The sequence below is a fragment of the Pyxicephalus adspersus genome, chromosome 4 (assembly GCF_032062135.1).
Source record: "Pyxicephalus adspersus chromosome 4, UCB_Pads_2.0, whole genome shotgun sequence".
Lineage (NCBI taxonomy): Eukaryota > Metazoa > Chordata > Amphibia > Anura > Pyxicephalidae > Pyxicephalus > Pyxicephalus adspersus.
Window position 1 is genome coordinate 67,164,570 of NC_092861.1, and position 24,227 is coordinate 67,188,796.

At 37.9% G+C, this 24,227-nt stretch overlaps 2 protein-coding genes across 10 annotated transcripts in view; both read left to right on the plus strand.

Annotated features, from left to right (window-relative positions):
- Window positions 1–17,823, plus strand: part of FAM135A (family with sequence similarity 135 member A) — a 59,519-nt gene extending 41,696 nt beyond the window's left edge. For all 9 annotated transcript variants that reach the window (XM_072408495.1, XM_072408494.1, XM_072408489.1 and 6 more), the window contains 8 exons: window positions 72–2,403; window positions 3,896–4,056; window positions 5,166–5,257; window positions 5,790–5,887; window positions 10,085–10,236; window positions 10,700–10,810; window positions 11,296–11,409; window positions 12,579–17,823. In XM_072408495.1, the coding sequence (XP_072264596.1) occupies window positions 72–2,403; window positions 3,896–4,056; window positions 5,166–5,257; window positions 5,790–5,887; window positions 10,085–10,236; window positions 10,700–10,810; window positions 11,296–11,409; window positions 12,579–12,784 (3,266 nt within the window). In that variant the 3' untranslated portion in view covers window positions 12,785–17,823. The remainder of the gene's footprint in view (window positions 1–71; window positions 2,404–3,895; window positions 4,057–5,165; window positions 5,258–5,789; window positions 5,888–10,084; window positions 10,237–10,699; window positions 10,811–11,295; window positions 11,410–12,578) is intronic.
- Window positions 17,824–20,364: 2,541 nt separating this feature from the next.
- The window catches only part of SDHAF4 (succinate dehydrogenase complex assembly factor 4), an 8,336-nt gene continuing 4,473 nt past the window's right edge, over window positions 20,365–24,227 (plus strand). The window contains exons 1-2 of the mRNA XM_072408498.1: window positions 20,365–20,512; window positions 22,357–22,509. Coding sequence (XP_072264599.1) covers window positions 20,425–20,512; window positions 22,357–22,509 — 241 coding nt within the window. The 5' untranslated portion in view covers window positions 20,365–20,424. The remainder of the gene's footprint in view (window positions 20,513–22,356; window positions 22,510–24,227) is intronic.

Below are 24,227 nucleotides of genomic sequence, written 5' to 3' on the forward strand. Positions count from 1 at the left end.
TTTTTTTTTTTTTATACATTTTAATGCTGTTTAATAGCCTTCCCAAATATTGTGTGTAACTTCCATTACAGATTTGGATGGACCGTGGTTAGGAGCTCAGAATTTGCAAAGATCAGATTCTATCAAACCTGAGAAACTTGACAATGAGGAGGGATATGTTTGTGCTCCTGGCAGCCCAGAATTAAAAGTCAGAACAGAAAGTGTCTCTGCTTCGACTTGGTGTACTGAAGTTGAAAAGCCTCTTACAAAGACAAAAAAAAATGAGGACGATAATAAATCAAAAACAAAAGTAAATAAACTTATGAAAACAATGAAGACTGATAATCCAAAAAAGATAGTAAAGCAGAATTCTAAAGATTCTGTGGTCTTAGTAAGCTACAAATGTTTAAAAGCTGCTACTGCAGAGGCCATGTCAAAATCGTTTGAAGGCAGGCCTTCACATTGCCACAAAGATGGACATACCCTTCATTCAGGGTTTCTAGCAAGTGAGACAAAGTCATCTGGGTTGCAGGCTTGGCACAAACGACATAACTCTCTCCCATCTACTACAGTAACAACCAAGCCACAGTCTGCAACTAGTGACGGTACTGAAAGAAACCATGGGAGTGCTTTGGATTCCGGCAATTTAGCATCTATTTTTACTTCAACCAATTTGGGTACATTTAGCACACAACAAGCAGGTACTGAGTTTACATGTGTGGATAATTTGTTACCAGAGGTTGAAAAGGACCGCACTAGCTACCCTACAGTACCCACTGGTTTGAGGACAATAGAGGTTAAGCCAAGTAACAAAAACTCATATGAAGGAGAAAAAGTAACTGTAATTTTTAGCTCAAAGTCAGAAGGTGCTAAAAATATGGCCTATAAGGAAAGTATACAGGGACATGATATATCTGCTTTAACAGGGTCTTTGACCCAATCACTGGAACCAGATTCTGTATTTAATAAAGAAGTTGCATTGGAAACTAATATAAAACTTTCTGAAAATGAAGATTCTCTTATAAGGCCTAAAAACAGCCAGCTACATAGTGGTAGTAAAGAGGTCCACATTATAGTAAGTGGCGACACAATAAAGCTGCCTGACCTTAGCATTACCTGTGCATCTTCAAGATTTTCTGACTCTGGTGTGGAAAGTGAACCCAGTTCTTTTGCAACTCACCCAAATCCAGACTTCTGCTTGGAAAATATGACTGAACATGATCCAGTGTCAAATGACAAGGTATTTTCACCTCTTCTGCTGAAACCAGAATCAAACTTGAAAGGCACCATTGAAAGCCACTGCACAGAAAGCACTAGTGCTCTGAGTGAAATCCAATCATCCTTGACATCCATAAACTCTTTACCATCTGATGATGATGAACTTTCCCCAGATGAAAGTTCCAGGATTTCTGTTGTACCTGAGAGCCAGATGAAAGACAGTAAAACAGTCCTCAACTTGGGTACAGCTGAACTGCCAAAGTTTGATTCCACAAAATCGAACATTCTGTTACAGCCTCAAAGTGTTGTGTTTTCTGACACAGAAAATTTACCTGTTCATTCCTCCCTTTCAAATATCCGAGATCTCTTTCAGTTTTCCATTTCTGATGAGGAAACTCCAAATGAAGTTAAGAGTATTCCTGTACCTGCTACTAGTTCCATAACCACTTTTCGTGAACTCCCAACACCAGAAGCACTTCACCATAACTCTCAAATTGCACTTGATCCTGAAGTTATTATTGTGGGTGCACAGTCAGTGGTATCTGGCTCAGTTGTTTTAGATCAGGAAGTTTTGTTGCATAAAGAGGAATACAGTAGCGAGGAACCAAAACTATCAGACAAAGACATGTCTAAAGCTGGGAGTAAAAGTCCTGCTGCTGCTATACTTTCTTCCACGAACAGCACTGACATTGTCAAGCAAGGTTTAGTAGAAAATTATTTTGGCTCTCAAAGTAGCACAGACATTTCTGAAATTAGCCCTGCAGAGGATTTTAGGAACGTCAGTCCTGTTGTGGAATCTGTAAATTTGCATTCAGTTGGCCCATTGTTGCAATTGGAGGATGATGATGATGATGAGGAGGAGCAAAATGAAGAAATGATCGAAAATGGCTATTATGAAGAGACAGATGGCCCATTATACAAATTGGAGGATCCTGAATGTGAAGTTATCCACGATTCTGAACATAAGTGTTTGGGGTCTGAGAGGATTGGTTCTGATTATGTAAAAGATTCACTGAACATGCCTGGTGTTTGTTCAACTAGTTGTCTATCTTTTTCCTATACATTGAAAGACTCCCCTGGTGAAATTGTTTTAAGTTCCAGGAATACACTTGACACTATAACAAAGCAACCTGGTGGTGCAATGCTTGGATCATACTCATCATCTCTTGCTTGGTATGAAAGCTCTCCAAAGCCTTTAATGATAGCGTGAGTATCATTTCATTTGATCACTAAATATTTTCTAGGTTTATTCTATGTAGTGCAAAGGCTGGATGCCAGATTTCCAAAATAATATTTGGCTGCCAAAACATATGTTTGAAATGGACACCACCCAGTATTTTTAGGTAAACCTGTATAATCTATATACTGTGCAGCAAACCCCATATTGATTATTTTAATACATGTCCTGCAAGCCTTCCAAGCCAACCTTTTTTTTTTTTTTTTTTTTTTTTTTTTTTTTTTTTTCTTAAACTCCCTTAGCAAATGTTCAGTTGTAAAAAGTGCCAAGGCCTCAGTGATCTGTCATGAGTTTTATTATCACAAGATCATTTTTTTAAATCACTACAGGTTTATTTTAGGGGTCAGTGCCTCTAAAACTAACATTTCAGTTCTGGGTGTAAAAAAATATAGCAGGTTTATTTCTCTATAGGTTACATTAGGACACCAATTATAGACTATATCACACACATATCATTAAATAACATAATTTATTATAAAATTTAAAACATTTTACAGCCATGTACAGTATAACCAGTCACACACTGGACTGATGAGACCGGTATTGTATTACACTACAACAAGACAGTAAAGTCAGTACAAGATTAAGAACTCTGAATACATATACCATAAAATCAAAGATTGCACAGCATTATTAATAAATACACTTGCATCTCATTTTTCCTGTATTAAAATCCACACAAGCCATACTCACAAGTTCTTAAACTCACAAGTTCAAAGGGAGAGTTGGACTGGCAGTGCTGATTTCCAGGGTCAATCCGATATTGTACTTTTTTGTATATAGAAACTTATGCATCATGAGAAGTGAATAAGTTTTCTCCCATCGTGTTGGTGAGAACATATCGCTAACCAAACCCATATCCCTCCGAAATTATCCCTTTCATAGCCTTTCTAAAAGAGTACTATCTACTCATAGAAAGCAGTCAGTACTAACTCACTTCAGTGTGAATAAATGGTTATTTTTAGATCTTTCCATTCTATCTGGTTTTCAAATATGTAATTCTTCATTTTGTTTGAGGAGAGCGGCCTCTGCCCATCCATCTGCCCTTTATATCTGTCCTCAAATGACAGGTTTGCATGGGAATACCCATATACTCTTTTCGGAAGCCTATGAGGAGAATTAAGATATGCCATCAGTCTGCAAGTCAATGCTGGTATACAAACTGTCAGTGGATTGCAATCCCACTGTCTTATTAGCTTGGTACCAATTTCTGCTTTATACTCTCTCTCTTGCTTATTTTAAATCGACACTTGTAGTCTGATCTGTCAAACCTTATATCTAGCCACCATTCTATCACAGGTCCTGTCTAGATTTATTTTACATCATGGAGTATTATGTGGCTGTGATATACATATTGCATAAATTATAGGTTTGTGCCAACTTACAAATCCTATTTTAGAGAAATTTCACCTTGGCTTTTTATTACTCCATATGTCTAATATTTATTTGAATGTTTTGTAGGTTCCTTCAGGCCAAAGAAGAATTAAAGCAATTAAAACTCCCTGGGTTTTTGTATAGTGATGTGCCTCAGTTAGCTTCCACAGTTCCATACTTTAGTGCGGAGGAAGATGACAGTTCTGATGAAGGAATTCATTTGATTGTGTGTGTTCATGGGCTAGATGGTAAATAATAAATATTTTGTGTCAATTGTGTTTAACAAATGTAAAAGTGTTTAACAAAAAAAGTCTTTATTTATAAATGGATTCTTAAATGTTAGTCTAAATTAAAATGTTTCATGAGAGATTCTTGTGTACTGGGGAATGTTATGTTTATTCTTAACTTGTATATTTAAAACATCTGTTTTTATTTTATACAAAAAGAGGTCTGAGAAGATAGAAAAGGACAAATTTAGTTATATCCGTGTTAGCTTTCTAGAAGAAAAGTGCATACAGGATGACACATTTATGAGACTGTTCAGAAAAAGATAATATTTAAGCTATATTGGGAAATGAGTTATATTCAGATAATACACAAAATGTATAACTTTAGATTCTGAATATTCTGAGTATTAGATCTTGAATATTTTGTTCGGTACATCCAAGTAAAATTATGTTCTGGAAGATCTTTTCTACTGGAAACTACACTGGTGCTGTAAAGACCATATTCCAGTTGTACAATTACACACACACATACATATACACAATATATTCCACATCTGTATTGTATGTGTAGGCTTTTGGGGTCATGGGTCCTCAATTTTTCCATAGTAATATGTTGAGAATCTGCAACTCTGACACCCCATGGCCAAACATTCCATGGGTCCTGGAAAGGTAAGTGGCAGATGTGGGGTTTACAACAATTTAAGGATTTTTGTAATAAAAGAAAAATTTAGGGTGAAAGCGGTTATGTGTTTTCTTAATAGTTAGCAAAGGTTTTATTTTTCATTTAACCAGCACAGTCCCAGTGTTTGACATTCTTTACTAGTCATGCATAATATATTAAATCTGCCAAAAACTTAGTGCTTTCAGTTGCATGTTTTAAGGAAGTTCCTCTATCCTTCCAAAAAGCTATTTAACTTTAAAAGAGGGCCAGCATCAGAAAGTAACTGGCAGTTCTTTCAATTTATACTAACCCAGTTTTACTTACACCTCTGCAAAGATTGTTGAAATCTATTTAATTTTTTATTTGTTGGTTTTAAGAATGTGATTTTTCCCCTAAATGTTAATAAGGACAAACTGTCATAAAACAATGTTTAGTAAATGTTTTACATTTTTTATTTTACCCGGTGCAGGTAATAGTGCTGACCTCCGCTTAGTAAGAACATACATAGAACTTGGACTACCTGGAGGGCGAAAAGATTTCCTTATGTCAGAGAGGAATCAGGTGTGCAAAAAAAACAAAAAACATTTAACTATAGTGATCGACCTGTTAAGGTCTTGTTCCCAGTAGTGCTTTGTAATGACACACATATATACATGCAGAATGCTGTGCTGAGTTACATTTCATTATTACATATGTTCTTTATTGCATCCCAAACACATCTTACCATCAGAATGTTTTGGCAGAAACTTTTAATCAAAAAGCATATTTCTCCAACCAAGGATAGCTGTCCCCCAAACCAGTGTTTATTGGCATAATAATGTGTGCTCTGTGGTAATTGTGCACCTTTTCATAATGAATTGCTTGAAATGAAATGTAAATTAGGTTTCACAAGCTGTTAATGCCAAAAAAGATCATCCATGCAAAAATGAATTTAGTTATATTACATGCATGGAGTATACACATGGCTCTATTTTACAAAAAAAATATATATTTAATTTTTTTTTTAAAAGCTATTAACAAAAATTGTAAATTACTAAGTCATGTACATAAATATTTGAAAAGTAGAATATCAACTTTTCATTTTATTTCCCAGAATGATACATTTGCTGACTTTGATTCAATGACAGATCGTCTTTTGGATGAAATCATACAGTATATTCAAATCTACAGTCTGGCGATTTCAAGAATCAGGTAAGATTTATGTCATTGTGGAAATAAGATAATAGTTGTAACATGACAGCTGTCTTATAAGCAGAATGTATTCTCAAAATGCAATGTCAATATATAAAGGTTAGCTGTACTTTTAAAATATTAGAACTTAGAATATTAGGACAGAATTCTGTCCTTGAATCTGAAGCAATTTTGCAAGTATAACCTGTTACCTCTATTATTAAATATTGTTTTACAATTAGCCTGTCTGTATACTGTAGACAGAAAATCAAATTAGGAAGGCATCTGCTGCATGTACACTTTTGTGTTCAGAATATTAGCAGTGTGTTTTAAAAAGGTGAATAAAGCTCAAAATCTTTATAATAGCTTTTATTTCCGTACACCAAATGCATTGGGGACACTACACATTCTACTACAAATCAAAACATGAACAAAAATCCAACTCGTGTTATTACTTTTTTTTTTTATAAAGTAAAGAAAAGGAAATGTTAGGCTGTTCAACAAAAAAAAGTAGCAGTGCCTCAGCCCTGTTACTGTGGATGAAGTCTCTTCTCTCATCATCTCTACCTACTACCTGTCCGCTTGAACCCAATTCCCTCTGATCTACTCCGTGCCCATTCCTCCACCCTGGCCCCCGCCCTGACCGAACTATTCAATCTCTCACTTTCTACTGGTAAATACCCCTCAGCTTTCAAACATGCCAAAATTCTCCCTATCTTAAAGAAACCCTCACTGAACCCCTACCTACCATCCTATCTCCCTTCTCCCATATGTCTCTAAACTTCTTGAACACCTTGTCTACAAAAGACTCACAGATTACCAACTCACTCCTTGACCCTCTCCAGTCTGGTTTTTGAGCAGCCCATTCCACTCAAGCAGCCCTTACTAAAGTGGCCAATGACCTCATCAGAGCTAAGTCTCAAGGCAACTTTTCCCTGCTCCTTCTACTTGATCTTTCCTCTGCTTTTGACACTGTTGATCACCCCCTTCTACTACAAATCATGCGCTCCATTGGTATCTGTGACACTGCTCTCTCTTGGTTTGCTTCCTATCTGTCCGACCGCTCCTTTCAACTTTCTTTCAATTGTAACTCCTCCTCATCCACTCTCCTCCCTGCTGGTGTTCCCCAAAGGTCAGTCCTTGGACCAGTTCTCTTTTCTCTGTACATTTCCTCTCTCGGTAGTCTCATATCCTCCTTTGGCTTACAGTACCATCTGTATGCTGATGACACTCAAATCTATCTGTCCACCCCTGACCTGTCTCCCTCAGTCCTGGATAAGGTCTCACGCTGCCTGTCAGCCATCTCATCATGGATGTCTGACAGATTCCTGAAACTCAACCTGGATAAAACAGAACTCATCATCATCCCCCCCTCAAATTCCGCATCTCCTCCTTACATATATCTAACTGTTAACAACGCTGTTATTCGGCCCTCCCCTCAGGCACGTTGTCTTGGTGTCACCTTTGACTCTGCCCTCTCATTTACCCCCCATATTCAGAACATTTCCAGGTGCTGTGACTTTGATCTATGCAACATCTCCAAAACTAGCCCCTACCTGTCCCCTGAAACCACCAAACTCCTTGTACATGCTTTTATCATTTCTCGTCTGGACTACTGTAACCTCCTCCTCCCTGGTATTCCATTACTCCGACTCTCTCCTCTACAATCTATTATGAATGCTGCTGCCAGACTCATCCATCCTCCCCACCGCTCCTCTTCTGCTGCATCTCTTTGCAGATCTCTACACTGGGTTCCATTTTACCTTAGAATCAAATTCAAGCTCCTGTGCTTTGCCTTCAAATCCCTCCACAGTTATTGTCCCACTTACATTTCTAACCTGGTAAAAAAATACACCCCCAGCCGCTCTCTCGGCTCCTCCAATGACCTACTACTGACTTCCTTACTCATAACCACATCACACGCATGGATACAAGACTTCTCTAGAGCTGCCCCAACTCTCTGGAATGGTCTTCCTCATCCTATTCGGCTTGCTCCTACTTTCTGCTCATTTAAAAGAGTACTTAAAACCCATTTTTTTCAAACTTGCCTACCCATCTTCTTCTGCCTTTTGAAACCTTCACTACTTCCCACCACTACATATCTCCCATCCTATTGTGTGTAAATTCCCCTACCTACTAGGTTGTAAGCTCTTTGGGGCAGGGTCCTCTCCTTCTGTATCACCGTCTGTATTAGTCTGTCCTTTGCAACCCCTATTTAATGTACAGCGCTGCATAATATGTTGGCGCTATATAAATCCTGTTTGAAAATAATAATAATAGCAGTGTGGAGTTCAATTAGTGAAGTCGTCCATTCTGTGAAAAAACAGGGGTCAGGTACAGCCCTCATTTTGAAGCAGTAAATGTTGTACATGCTGGTTTTAGTGCATTTTGATTTATTCTAACTGACCTTGGATCAGTTAGAATACATCAAAATACTTGTCATACAGGTCATGTTGCCTTATGCTGAAGAAATGCGTTTGAAATGGTTGTTGTGGACAACCCCAAGCAGACCAGTAAACGAGCTACGTCTTTGTTCCAGACCAACAAGATGATGGAGTGGCTAGCCTAATTCCCAGTGATTTTATAAAATGCTATTTCTGAGCCAACACCAAGAAATGCAGACTTGTGGAATGAAGTCCAATCACTCTGGCTGGAATACCTGTTCACAAGTGCCAGAAGTTGGTCGACTCCATTTAACACATGTGAAGCAGTTCTCAGAAACAGTGGTTGCACAACTAAATATTAGGATTTGGCCTGCCTTTTGCCTTCAGAACTGCCATAATTCCTTATGGGATAGAAGAGAGCCAGAGTTAGGAAATAACGCCTTTATTCAACATATTCCCCCCTGAGACTGATGCACTTGGTACAGCGTAGTTGCAGCTTTTTTAGACTGTTTAAAAAAAAAAGTCCTTCAGTTGGGCCGCAAACCAGCTCTCTCAGCAAGCATCTTTGATGTCAGAAAGGTCCTCAAAGGTCCTCGTTGCCCCTTCAGGTGTTTTTTTTTCAAATTTGGGAACAGATAATTGTCCGAAGGGGCCAGGTAGGTGCATTGTCCTGCAAACAAAAGGATCCTGTTGGTCAACTTTCCTTGGCGTTTTGTCTTAATTGCCTCCTTCAGCTGGTCCAGGAGGTTAGCATAATACTGTCCGGTGATACTAGAGCTCTGAGATAGGTAGTCCACTAACAGAATACCATGTTTGTCCCAGAAAATGGACACCATGACTTTTTTGGTCGATTTCAGAACTTCTTTGGCCACAGGGACCCGCTGTGGCACCATTCCTTTGACTGTTTCTTGGTTTCAGGATCATAGATGTGGAGCCAGGGTTCATCCTCAGTCACTAACCTAGCCAAAAAGTCCTGTGCAGCTTCAAAATAGGCCAAAACGGCTTCAGATGCTTCAACTTGTTCCTTCCTCTAATCACTGTTCAAGCACTTCGGCACCCACTTCGCTGAAAACGAACATGTCTGGGATAGTGGTGATAACAAACCCAACACGCTCCCCTGAGATGTCAAGTATCTGGGCTGTATTTTTTGAGGATATTCGCCAGTCCTCAATAATAAGCCCATAGACAGCATCACAGGTTGTTGAGTCAGTTGAGGTTGGGGGGCGCCCACTGCGGGGCTCATCTTCAACGGTGAAATACCCTTGAAACGAGATATCCAGGTTTTGACAGTGCTGTAGGAAGGACACTTCGCCCCCAGTGTTGGAGAAACAAAAACATCACAGCTGCTCACTAAAAGAAAAAACAGTTTTAGGAATCGCACAGACCTGATATTTGCACAGTTAAATACTAAAATTTTAGGCTGTCATATGCCCCCACACTAATTTTTCTGTTTCATCTGGAAGGGGGCAAAGCCAGCAACTTCTCCGCACCCCCTCGTAGCCAACCTTACTGGCACTAAAAACCATGTTATATCCAAAGTCAACTAAATGCCCATTCTCATGCTTACTTTGAAATTCATCAGGTCATCTTAACAATGTTTACATGCCTAAATTCATTACATTGCTGCAATGTGAATAAATATTTGTGTTAAAAAACAGTTTGAACAGGTCAACTTAACAAGTTGCTAGTGTGTGTGAGATATATCTTTATTATGATTTGCATGTGCTACTATCGAAATTTAAAATAGATTTCATTATTATTTGTCAGAATACATTAAATTTGATTTGCATTTGCATGCCAGAATTATAGTTGTTAAATTATTGTTTTCTTTTAGTTTTATAGGACACTCACTGGGGAACTTAATTATACGATCAGTTCTCTCAAGGCCAAGGTTCAGATGGTACCTTAGCAAGCTTCACACTTTCCTCTCTTTATCTGGTCCCCATCTGGGTACACTCTACAACAGCAGTGCTCTTGTTAATACAGGTGAGCGCATTTAGGAATTGGATGTATCTAGAGACTTTATCCTGGTGTTCCTTCCTCTCTATAACAAGAAATAGAAACTTAATAAAGGGCTTTCTTTTTTCATATACTTTTTTGTCTAGTGTCATGGAGCTACTTGGCTTTCAGGAAAATACATTGACCATGCCAATTTTATACCTTTTATGTACAAGCTCTAAGATATCCATAGATATTCGTGCTACTAATACCAGTAGACCTGCACAGATACCCCCAGGCAATAGTATCATGGGAAAGCAAGTAGAAAGTATAAAGCTGTGCCTGAGAGATCCTCAGACTCTCCTTGTTCCCTTTTCTATGACCTTAATATAAATCTAGATAAGTGTGTGTGTGTGTATATATATATATATATATGTGTGTGTATATATATCACAAAATATAAAGCAACTGGCATAATGTCTGGAAAAGATGTGTATTGTTGGTGTTGCAGGATTGTGGTTCATGCAGAAATGGAAAAAATCTGGCTCATTATTACAGCTGACATGTCGTGACCACTCGGATCCTCGACAAACCTTCCTGTACAAGCTAAGCAAGAAACCAGGTATTTTTTTTTTTTTCCATTCAAAGTTTTACTAGTTTATTTTTGTTGTTGTTGTTGTTGTTAGAGATCTGCTTTAGGACTAAGCCCCACCAACTTCAATTTCCCTTCAAACCATGAGTGGACCTTTGAAGGACAGAGGGAAGGTCAATTGGTGGGTCTTGGCTTTCAATTTACAGAGAGACTCCCATAGAAATACATTTTGACTAGATGTTATATTTAATGCAAGATCTGTGATGTATTCAGTGATTATAATAAACTATATCTGATATTGCTGGAGCTCTCCGTGTTTAAACTGCAATGAGCCTTTATATAATGTCTTTCACTTAGTCCTAAAATAGCCATACACAGGAAAAATTTTTTCTAAGAACAATACTCATCTCAAAAACTATTCAGTTTGAGGGTCTATTTAACCAAGCTGTAAATATTATATGTAATCCGATAGATCCTAAAACCGCTTAGTTGTAAATAATGTGTTTTTATTACAGGTCTGGAACACTTTAGAAATGTAATTCTGGTCAGTTCCCTACAGGATCGATATGTACCTTATCATTCTGCTCGTATTGAAATGTGCAAAACTGCTCTTAAGGACAAACAGTCAGGTGAGAAACTTCTATACATGTTTGGATTGGAAAAGCTCAGTATTACAGTATCCTGTAAACCTGTACAGATATCATTTTTAAATTCATTCTGGTTAAAGTGTATGTATTCCCAAACAATGAACTTACCTGGTAAATATACTATTAGAAGGATTTTGGTATTTCTGTTTAAAATTAAAAAAAAAACTGTTGATAATATCAGAAATTCAGAGCTGCCCTGTGTTTCTCTTTGCCTGTGTGAAGAATACAGGGAAATGTATGTGCATTGCAAGTGAATTATGTTATGTTTTTTTTAATATGTTATGTTTTGTATTTATTTTGCCCTGACCTACACTTTCATTTGCAAACTGTTACTTTTGTTTTACTTTACAAGCACTTTTCTTTTTATTCTCTTCTTTAAACAAATCTTTACAGCTTTAGTGTCATAGTTTGCCCAGTGGCCTTCAACCCATGCAGCTACCTGTCTGATTATGTGCTGCAGTTAATATGGGTACCGCCGTACTGAGAAGCAGAGATGTTTAATGGGTTGTGTGAGAAATGGATCTGTCCTGGTTGTATGCATCTAGTCTGAAAAGCAAAGTATATATAAAGAAAGGGTTACATTTTTTTCAGAAAAAGAAACTAACTCTACAGAGTTGTGGGTAGGAAACTACTTATAGACATTGGCTATGTTTTTGATTATGGTTTAATGGTATTAAATATACACTTTTCATGGTCAGGCCTTTTTAAATCCCTGTTTCAGACTTTGGCAGAACAGTGCAGCTTTATATTATGATACTGTACTGAAAAAAATGGAGTTTAAAAATAAAATCACAGCATGTTTTTCCAGTTATACAGCAAATTTTTCCCATTCTTGTTAATAATGTTTGCCCACTTTGGGTCTGATTCATTAAAATTCTTCAAGACTGGATTAAGATACACTTTTATCAGTGAACCTAGATGATGCAAAAACATTTGCTAACAAATAGAAAATGAGTTTAAGAAAACCATCCATTTGCTGATCACCCAGCTGACTGTACAATGAATAAAAATACCTAAAATCACTGGCATAGTAATTTCGCTTCTGTAAACATCAATGCTGAATATAAACCCATTTATGTTGTTTCCCTTGAAAAGTATTTTTTTTTCTCTTTTAATTCTTTTTACAGTAACTAATTTATGCTGTTTTACAGGGCCAGTGTATGCTGAGATGATTCAAAACATCCTTCTACCAGTTCTACAGAACAAAGACTGTAATCTAGTGCGATATGACGTCATTCATGCTTTGCCCAATACAGCCAATTCTCTCATTGGACGTGCAGCACACATTGCAGTTCTTGACTCCGAAGTGTTTTTGGAAAAATTCTTTCTGGTTGCTGGCCTCCGATATTTCCAGTAGAAGAAAGGAGGACTTGCCAGATGCTTATGTAATACCTCATTAACAATAAATCTCAAAACTATGTGGTATTAAAGTGTTAGCTGCCATTGTATTTTGAGCTATATTTATATATTTGCTTTTTTTCCTCTCCTTTTACTGGAAGATAATTTATATCATCCAAATTGAAATACATTAGTTGTAATTTATATTTATGGTAGTCCTCACCACCTATACAAATTTAATGAAATTGGTTTTCAATAGTTAACAAAGATTTGTAACGCCTGGCTTAAATATTTTTCTTTTTTTACAAAGTTTAGCAGTGTCATTTTATTCAGGCTTTGCTGCATCATGAAGCTGGTGGACTAACTATTAGCTCAAATCTGAATTGCTTATTGATGTTATGTTCTGACACAGGCAAGTTGATATGCAAGGTCAGCTGGACTGACCATATGGTATCTCTCAATATGCTTCTTTAACCTTCGTCTCACAATCGTTGTAAAGGAATGTGATTGGGTATGATGTTCCTATCCTTACATTATATATACTATCATTATGTACACTAAAACATGTTACTTTGATCGCTGTAGATCACAACATCCAGGCCATGTCTTTAAAAAATGGCTTTGTCAAAGCCACAGGTATAACTGTTTAGTGGAGGTAACAAAAGTGATAGTACAGTGCTGCCTTTCATTTATCAAAGTTACATAAATTCCTCTACTGGAAGTATATCTGATGTTTTATTGACTGATGAGCATTATGCCAAGATGGTCTTTTAATCAGCTTTTGATCTTGGAGAATCTCAAGCAAATTACATATAGACAATAAATGATTGGCATTATATGCTTCATTTGCGATATGGACAATGGGTATACAAATGTTTGCTTTAATAGTGACGATAGATTGGAACAATGAAGACATCACTTTTTAATTTCATAAGCGTTGCAGTAGTTTAGCACCTACTGATCAAATGTTTTGTCGAATAGCAGAAAGCTACATAGAGTTGTAATGTCTTCACACTACTCTGTGCCTGGAGACAATGACGGACATTGAGCAAATATGCTACTTTAGCTACATTTTTCATCTAACATGGTCGAAGTGAACTGCTGCATGTTCAAGCATGCTCTTTTAGGGACAGCATGCTTTTAAGCAGGGTTTATAGTACCCTTGCTAATCCAACGATTTTATGAAAAAAAAAATTGGAAATAAAACTGGACTAAAGTCAAAAGCATGCCAGCAGTATCCCTCATTTAATTTGTTATGATTCCGTAATATTTTTTATTGATGATTTTTAGAAAATAGCCCTGTACCCTCATCCCTGTTTGGCTTTACACAGTTCATAATTGTCAAACCACATTGGTCAAAGAAGAGGTACATATTTATTCATGGGCATGAATCATGGGCAAAAACCTCATGAATCTAACTAGTTAACATAATCCTTTTGTTGTTGTTTGAGTCACATGTAATCAAAATAGTGACAAAACTGCCTCATATGGCCAGCTTAAACTGAACCTGCCCAGATCTATTTTATGACAGGCTGCCCCCCTGGTGTTAAGATTTACTGCTTTATGGTTAACTGAAGTAAGGATGCCCTTTGATGTTCACATGCTTGTTGTTGCAGCACAGTAACTTCTGTAGTAGTGCAGTCTGCATTAGTCAAACAGTCCTGAAAAAGTCAGCAGTGCCAGCACACCATATCTAGCACAATATATACCAAGCATATTTGGGATGTCCCTGGTTGACATTTCTCATGTTACTGTACATTTTCTCTGAATTGTGTAGTGACAGAAGCACTGCCATAGCATCCTGTGTTTTCTAGTGATATGATGTATTTACTATTCTTAGTGCTGCAAATGCTGCCTGGTTCTGCAATTAGGAATCAAAAATGAATGTGCCAACAGTGATTGGGTTCCAAGGTGACGGAGACTTCTTTGGTGAAAGTCTTACTAAGGTCCATGCATTTCCTCTAGGTTTGTAGTTGCTGCTTCATATGTACATTAAGTTTGGTATTCTATTAGATTTAAAAAGAATTCAGTTATAAAAATTAAAAGAACGTCATCTGACCTAAAATCTTTTAAAATGATTTTACTGAAATGCAAGCACCTTGTTCCACTTCAAATACCTATCTTCAGATAGATCCCTGTGGAATACTTCTGGATCCTCAACTCAGGCAAGTTGTGATTATGCCTTCAGGTGCAAAAACTTGCCCCTGTTATTCAGCTGTGATATATCAGTGCCTCCACTGCACACTGGGCAGAGTCACAGGCAACAAGCTTTGCAATAGGTTGAGGGCACTGAGAACCCCCTTTAAAATCTATGTCTAGGGTACAAAAGGGCTCCACAGGCATGAAAGGAGTACATAAGTGTGCCAATATTTAGCATGGTTGTTACATTTGGGACCTTTTATTGTCATTCTTGTTTTTATTAATGGACCTTGAAATAGACTTCTAAATCAAAAATTCAATGTATATCCAGCCCTTTTTTGTATATAGCAGGAAAGGGTTTGCATCTCTAATATGTTATAATCTTGCTGTTTTCAACACACTAAATAGATTTCTCCTTACATCATGTCATAAAGACACAACTACAAATGAAGCCTTTCCAAAGTGAACAATATTTATTACCAGAGAGTTGTCTCTGAAACAGTTTAAGAATTGTCCCTTGCATAATAACTCTGATGACTACGCATAATTTTGGGTTTCACCTAACTTTGTGTTGGTGGCAGCACTCGGCAGGACACATAAAAAAAATATTGGCATAGGGTCTAACCCTTCCTTGTATAATCCAAGCTTTATCCAAAACGGGGGAAAAAAAAATTAATTTATTAAGACTAGCAACAGAATGCAGTATATAAGTTCATCCTGCTTTACCAACCTTCATTGCAAGTTTTTTGTTTTATATGAAGAGCTATTTAGCTTAATGTTTTTAAATTATAGGAACTCCTATACTCCTTAGCAGTTTTCTTTAAAAAAAAAAAAAAAAAAAAAAAGTGCTGCATTCCAGAGGTACTATTGGGTGGTCCATTAGCAACCCACACATTGAGTGTCCGAGTAGAATGACTGTAAAAAATTGTCTGGCTATAGGCAAGCCATAAAACCAAGACCTCCATGTATCTACCCCCAAGGGTACTTAACACACAACTATCCTGTAGGCTTTACCAATTGTATATGAATGTTTATTTTCTTTTCATCTGGCAACATTCAATGCAATATCAGCTTCACTTTTGTCTTACATTATTTGAGCTTCATTTATATAACAGTTTATTAGTTATTTTCTGTCACAATAACATACTTTTCCATACTGGTACCATATTACTGCACCTACTTTAAAAATGAATCCAGGCACAACTTGCATGTAACTCATACACACCTATTGCTGCACTAGTTTATAAGGAAAGATGATTTTTCTGTAAAATATGTTTTAAGAACCCAAACTGGAAAAAAACTTAGCTGCCAAATTGACAATAATGCTGGGCAATCTGAAAATATCTGTCATATCCTTCTGTTTGTTATATAACATATGACATTTAACAGTGCAGGTTTATCTGTTCATGACCTCATTTTAATGTGAATCTGTTGCCAGTGGCAGAAAATTCAGACAATCTAAAATCGGATTTATTATTTTTACACCATAGTAGAAACTACTAACTGTGCTGATACATTGTTACACATGGCACATTGTACCTTGGTGATCTGTTGTAGGTTCTACCGAATTATTTGGCACAATATTGGTAAAGTCTGCAAAGTGGCTTATCTTTGTGATTGACAGGCATTGTAAGTACTGGAACAACAAAAAACTGTTTTTTTTTCTAGCGTTTCCTTTCCAACCATCTTCACCAACACCCTAGTGGTGGTATCTTCTTGCATCCTCCAGAACATCCAACACTATTGCAATACTTTACTGTGTTTGTCATAGAGAGTGTATATAAACATGTATATCATTGTAAATACTCTGAATGTGCGTGGAACAATAATAGCCTGTGTGGTGATTGGATAAAATGTCTTTTTTTTCATATTGAAGAATGTTCAAGGTCTGTAGACTCTCACTATTGGTGCTTAATAGCTCTGAAGAACAATATTTTCCTGCTAATGTGTTGGGGATTTATGCACTGACTATAAAAGCTGTGTACTTTGAATTTTAATTATTTGACTTTTTTGTCTAAATATAAATATGGGTAAAACATGCATGTTTATAAGTATCAATCTGTTACTGCTTTTGGTTTCAATGGATGCCTAAATAAAAATTAGATATATTTTCTTTTCCAAACCCTGAGCATTTTCTGATTGAAAATAAAATTGAGACGCTGCCATTAATATATTTTTACATTTCTTGTATGTTTTGCTGTATCTTTGCTTGTAAGGGAGACTAAAATTGTCAACTGAAGCAATAGTTTATAGTGAGAAATCTTATCAATTTTTGGAAATAGAGGCTGACTAACTGAGGCAAGTGCTTTTTAACTCAGAATAATTGCTGGTGTGTTGCCTGGGGCACAATGTGGCTACCTCTAGTTTCTGGTTTTCAGCAAGGCTATATAAGCTTGCTCTTCATCTTGTAATAAAACTGATTTTTTGAAAGCATGTCCAATAAATTCTTCTTTTGAAAGCAATGTGCTATGAGAGGCAGATACCCCCCTGATACAACATAGAAAGCAAGTAGGCAGAAACTGGGGTTCCTCTAAGAGTCATTCTTGTCACTGATATTGCCAAAATCATCTGCAGAGAAAAATTGAAAGGAGCTGGCTTCTCCAAACTCTTGCTGCATTGAGAATTGAATTGGTGTCTCATCAGTCTCCCAGTTCTCATTTGTTTTCAATACAAAGTGCAAATTTTAAGGCACGACTTTGTCCTGTGGAGTTAATGGATAGGTTTGAATTGTCCTGTTTGTGTTTAACATTGTTTTGTAATTATTTGAACGCATTTGTATGTTTTCTAACATTTTCAAGACCATTTTTGAAGTTGAACTTAGAGGTATAATCCTCCTATGGTTTAATGTGATCAGAAAAGTGAAATCATTAGTTTGTCTCGTAGAGATTCAATCATCCCAATAAAATATTTCACTTTTTACCCATGGCTCTTTATTTATTTATTTGACAACCTATTATATTTCTATAGTAATACAAATATACTCCTTTTATTTTTTTTCAAAAAAAAAAATCTGTAAAAAAAAAAAAAAAAAATATATATATATATATGAAAGTATCACGCTAAGGTACATTGCTGCATTACCACTATTGGTGAATGAATGATGACAGCATGGGTGCTGTGCTTTTCTAAATAGGATTCTAGATGAAAACATGAAAACTCAAATGCCTAAAAAACACAACTGCATGAAGTATAATTTGCCATTCATATTAAGCACATTAATCCAAATGCATTTTTAGTAAAATGCCACCCCTGTATGATACTGCACAATAACCAGAGCACAATAAGAAATGTGTTACCTTGCATATAACACTTTTTGCTCCATGAAGTATTTTGTAGAATATGCTTGCCCTTGTTTGTGTACCTGCTAAGTAGATTTGCCTTATTTGTCCTCAAACAATTGGTATAGATGCAGAAATGAAAGCTGAAATCAAACATGTAACAGTTGTCATAAGAGGTATGGAGAATTTTCCCAGTGTGGTCACCTGTTCCTGTGAGAATTAAAAGAAAATTCTTATCGTATAACTGGAAATCTCCCAAGTGGGCAGTGTGGCACAGACTGCAAAATATAAAAATTGCAGAAATTTAAAGTTGGACTTCCTAACATACATTAGACCTTTCCCTTTGGAAAGGATCTTGCATGATAATTTCCAAGGATAAAAGACTACACAATGCATAAACGAGTGCTGTACATACAGCACCGTTCTGCTCTATGGAAAGGGGAGAGGAGGAACGAACGAGTGACACCCAGCTGTGCTCTCTCCCCTTCACTTGTATTGTGGTGGTTCATTTATAGATCCGTCAGGACTGATTCCTGAATGACGTCAGACGAGCGCTGTACATGCCAGACTCTCGTCCGATATCAGCCCTAAAGCGATAATGGCTGCCAAGCATTATTATTAACATCATTATTACTGCAGAGTCTACCGTTTTCCTTTGCAGGATTGTTCACACTAAAATAGTGGCCCAAAGTTTTTACCAGTACACATGTGCTGGTGTGTTACATCATCCTGCCAGCTTATGTTTCAGGACTGCATGAATTTTAAGCAATATTTCAGGAAGTGAAAAATGTTTTATGGGGTCCGACATTCACTAAAAGTAGATCCTCGTCAGGATCTCCGCTGCAGTGTGAGAGTGCTCTGTAGCAGAATCACATGATCTAGGAACACAACAGAAATGGCTTACTGGTCCCAATATGTGAAGACTTCCTGGTTCTATGCAAAGATGCTGAGAAAAGACTTAGGTGTGGGGAAAAGCAAGAATTTAGGGTCCATTTTCTAGAAGAGGTTTTTTTCATCACAGGCAAAATACAGAATAATAATGTTAAAACAAGAAAGAAACATTGCATCCCTTTCCATTTTTACTTACCAAAGATTGCCTGCGTGTACCGATCACCCATATATTCTCTGAATCTACATGCACCCTCCATGCACCCACACAGGTGTCACCACTCCCTTCACAAGACAGGTTCCCTGTTTACTGTGGCTCTCTCCTAGAAGCATGGGGTCATTTTGTCTTCAATCTGGGCTGTTGCATCTGCCACCAAGCTAGGGTAGCAACTAATACTGCAGAGCTGCGTCTACAGCACACATTACCACATGGCGCCCTTCCAGTCTCAGAATGCATACTGACTGCATACTAGGGCTCTGAATACCATTGCAGCCAATTTAAATAGGTCTGTCTGAAAACACACCACTGGTTATTGTTGCCATTGCTGCAGAATGCTGGCCAGCACCTGGGGGAATAATCAGTAAGTAACTGAGGGGGACTTCATAGAGGTAAGACCTTAAAGTGCCCAGACTAATGGACATGAAATGATATACACCATCTAAACAAGCAGTAAAGAAAAACTTTGAAACAAGCCACCCTGATCTTTGTAGCTACATGTGCTGTGCACTAATTTATCCTCATTGATAACAAGGAAAGTTATCTATAACTGGTTTCAAAAAGTGTTTAGTGCAGCCTGGGTAACACAATGGCACACACCAGACAACAAAGCCTTCGCTATAGTTCACATGTAGAACACACCGATACTTGCATGGGTTGCAGCATGATTCATTGTATGGGGGACATCACTGCCATACAAATACATGACCTGCAGAAAATACATGTCAGTGCATGGTAATGGGCGGCGGATGATCAGATCCTGAGGTTGTGGATGTTGGCAGGCTGATTCATTCAGTAAATGGGGAATAGATTCCAGCACTTGTGAACTCCCCATAATCTGTATTGCTATCTCCGGGGTCACCTCACAATGCTCGGCCAGATTGGAGATTAACATGTAGAAACTGATATACGGCGTTATGAACTAGAGGAGGACACAAGATGGGTAATTGAGTATAAGCAGCCTATGTGGCGTATCAGGGTGACCACATACACACACCGGTATAATTGTATAACGTGTACACCGGGTCAGTCCGCCCCTTCCGCCATCATCATCCTGTTATAGGACAGAAGCAGCCAATGAGAAGGCGGCAGACATCGTCCAATCAGCGGGCAGTAAACAGGAAGTGAGTGTGGAAGATGCTTGGTGTTAGGGGGTCGCTGTGTTGCTGGGGTCGCTGTGTCCGGGCGGTGATTTACCAGCACCGGGCTGCCCGGCCATTGCAATGTGAGTTGTAGCCGAGTACACACTACACATGTATTATGTCTACCGGCCTGACTGTTCTATGGGGAGCCGAGCGGGGCATTTACTTCATGGGTATCCTCATTCCTGTGTATGGGGTGATCTGAGAGGCACACCTATACACTATAGACAAGGCCTAGCCCGGACTGTGTGTATATGATGTGTAATAACACTGCTATATAGTGTGCGTCTATATGGCTGCATCTGTATGACCCATCAGTCCGGCACCATGTTTATTCTGATTGTGAGGATCATTGACTAATGGATGGAAATGGTTGTCAGCCCACATATATGATCACACATCTTCTGTCAGGATGATCTATGGCAGACTTGTTTGATATATCTGGCCCAGTTGTACTTTTTCTGATTTCTCTGCACACTGTACATTTATCAAAATGTGCATTAGAAGCTGAAGCAAATTAGACTGAGGTTGTCTGGCAGATTGACATCCAGCCTTCTCCTTCCCAGCATTACACTACCTATTGAATTTAATTTCTGTCCATCATGGAAGCTCAGTGTCACATGGTAATGATATATGGACATTGATATATCTGCCTCCGAGATCTATCCCACTGCTTACATCACATCCAGGGAGTCCTGAGTACTGAAGCTGGGTCATATCTTTAGGAAACAGAGAAGAGCACCCTGCCGGTCCTTTAAACCAGCCATGATCTGCTTTCATTTCTCTGACCAGCAAAAATGACATTAGCATGTAAATGGGGTAGGAGGATTAGGGAAAGCAACAAATAAACAGATTAAGTGTCAGCTTTAATAGTTTTTTTTTTACCCTCATGAAGTGCAGATGTAATGTAAATTTAGCTGCAGATCCAGGTTGTGTTCACAAATATGAGTCACATCAGCAGCACACTGCTACCCTTCACCATGCTACCTCCATGCTGCAGCAGACTAATGACATTATCTCAGCCCAAGCTGAATACTGTGTGCGGGTGAATGATCCTTTAGATGCTTATATATATATATATATATATATATATATATATATATATATATATATATATATATGATATAGCTAAATTTACTCCTGTTGTATATTCTATACATTTAGGAATATTTCTGTGACAATTTTGTAAAGTTACCAATGGGCTAAATCTTGTATGCAGCAACACAGAATCCAAAATTGGTTTGGGTAGCTGCATTGGACAAAAATAACTGTTTATTACATACATGCAGGGTTTTTCTCAGTCTTTTAGCCAGGCGTGCCACCGGGCACATTTCAGTAACCACCAGGCTGTTTTTGGGTGGTTATTGAATAGTTGGGTCACAATACAGGGGCTGCCACTCGCCTACAGCTTCTTCCCAACCAGCTCAAACACATTTTGGGGAGGTTACTGCATCTGTATGTACCATCAAGGGGATTGTGGATTTCTTATAAGAACCAATCAGTTCCCAAAAATTACGCTGATAAATGTGCACTCTGCTTAGAGCTGGGCTTTCAGAGTCACACATTTGGCATCTAATTTGGGCAGTGATGCACCTGGGCACAGGTACCAAGAAATGTGTGCCCACCAGGAGATTCATCCTTTCTATTTTCCACGGTGACCATCATTAATGTGACACAAGGTGAAGCAAAAATTTAAAGTTAACATTTCTCAGTGGAAAAGAAGCAGAAATATTTATGGGGACATCCCCTCTAGTGACAACCAAGGTCAGATTCCTCCTGATTTCCTTTTGTGACTCTGAAAAAGAAAGTAAAAAAAAAACGTCCCAATGGATTAAAGACAATAAAAGAAAACTTGACAGAGCATGTGACCATGTCATCCAAACTATATATGAAAAATATGAATTCATCTTTTTTTTCCCCTTGGCAGCATGTACATCAGTCTGGAGTTGTGTCCGAGCAGTTAGCGATAGCTCACAAGAAAGTACCAACCCTAAAAAAGCACCTTTAAGAAAACCCAAAACGCCTCAGGGACGGTTTGATGAAGCTGAGCAAACCAACGTGGAGAACAATCCGCTGGAAAGTGAGTGAATGGAGGTCAATATTACAGAGACCCTGCATTCAAACCACATGTTATATTACAGCACAGCAAAGAAAACATATAAAGCTTTAAACGTGTGTTTGTGCAAGGATACTTTTAGGACAGGTCATTGTTGTCACCTTGCTGTATCATGGTCCATGATAAATTTTTTCACGTAAAGCTGCAATTGAATGGCCCTGTTCTGCCTTTATAAATAAAATGTAATAGGAGACCACTTACCTGATTTGAATGCCAGACATTGTGTCCATCCATTCATACTATGCATACCAGAAATGGCATGAAAATAAGTTAAAGCTGGAGTCTGGGCTTCAGTACATTCTCCCCCCACCTTTCTTTAACCACCAGATGCACTCCCATAAAACTGTCATAACATTCCAACCAATTTTTTGTTTTTCCTTCTTCCTGGTTGGGTCCCTCCCCAGGGGTCTGTGTCATTACCCATATGACATGGAACACTGTTTATTGGTGGTCTGCTAGGCTGGATTTGTCCCTTCAGACTATGTACAGGTCAGATAACTGACCCTGTTCTTTTGTGATCAATTCCAGTGATAGATGTGTGTACAAAGCCTTACTGAATGAGGTAGAAGATGAAGAGAAGGACAGGGGCCAATTAGTGCTGGTGTCATTACAGTGGTGAATCAGTGGCCCTCAGACATGGTAGCCGCTTTATCAGGAGATCTGGATGGTGGATTTAGGGGAGTTTAAATTTTCCTTCTCAAGGCAAGTCCTAGTTTGATCTTGTAGGATGGATTAGATTGAGGTGGGAGTGGCTTTCATTGTTAACCAAGGTAATACAAGTATATAAAAAATAAAATATTATCATGAAAGCTGCCCTTGCTAACTTGTTCTAAAAATCTAGCTACCTGGACTGGAACACATATGCAGATGCAGAAATCTGTCATTCAGCTAGTATTTTTCTGGGGTCGGTAATGAATATGTTTCTTTAAAACATATTATGTATTATATTGCCACAGCGACCATCTACACAGCCCAACTAGGCTGAAATCCAACTCCAGGCAAAATGTTTTCTTTAAACCCCAAAAGAATGTTATATTTTACAAATTACCAGTTCCTAGAGCCTGTGGCTTTTTCCAGGTTTTGTATTTCTTTATTCTCACCCAGGAATTCTGCTAGTGTTGTTGTCTGTCCTAGACTGACAACGCAACCTAAAGCATTGTGTCTATAGATAAGCGACCTTGTCACACTTGGCTGCTCTCCTTGGACTAAAGTATTTCATATAATACCTTAGAAAACTTGCTTTTGATTTCAGTGCAGTCCAAAGGAAATTACAAGACTACTGGGTTTCTGGTAGGACCACTGGGAAATCATTTTGAGTAACTGCAATATGTTAAATGTTTGCCTTTGTGTTTTGATACACTTTAAGGAAGCATTGAATCCTTCCATAGCATATTGCTGTCTGTGTACCCATTGGGAAGATTGCTGCTTAACGGATTTTGTCTGTTGTACAAGGTCTTTGTTATTTTTTACAAATGTCAGTGTAAAAATAAATCCCCTAACAATGGCACAGACAGCAATAAAAATGTTTTTATAGAATGAGAAAAGTTTAGCCCAAAAACCACCCAGCTGTTTTTGGCTGGATACCGAAAAGTTGGGCATAATGCAAAGACAGATACTGAAAAGTTGGGCATAATGCAAAATATAGTATAGGAGACCAGTAGAAAGCTGACGCGATTTTAGGG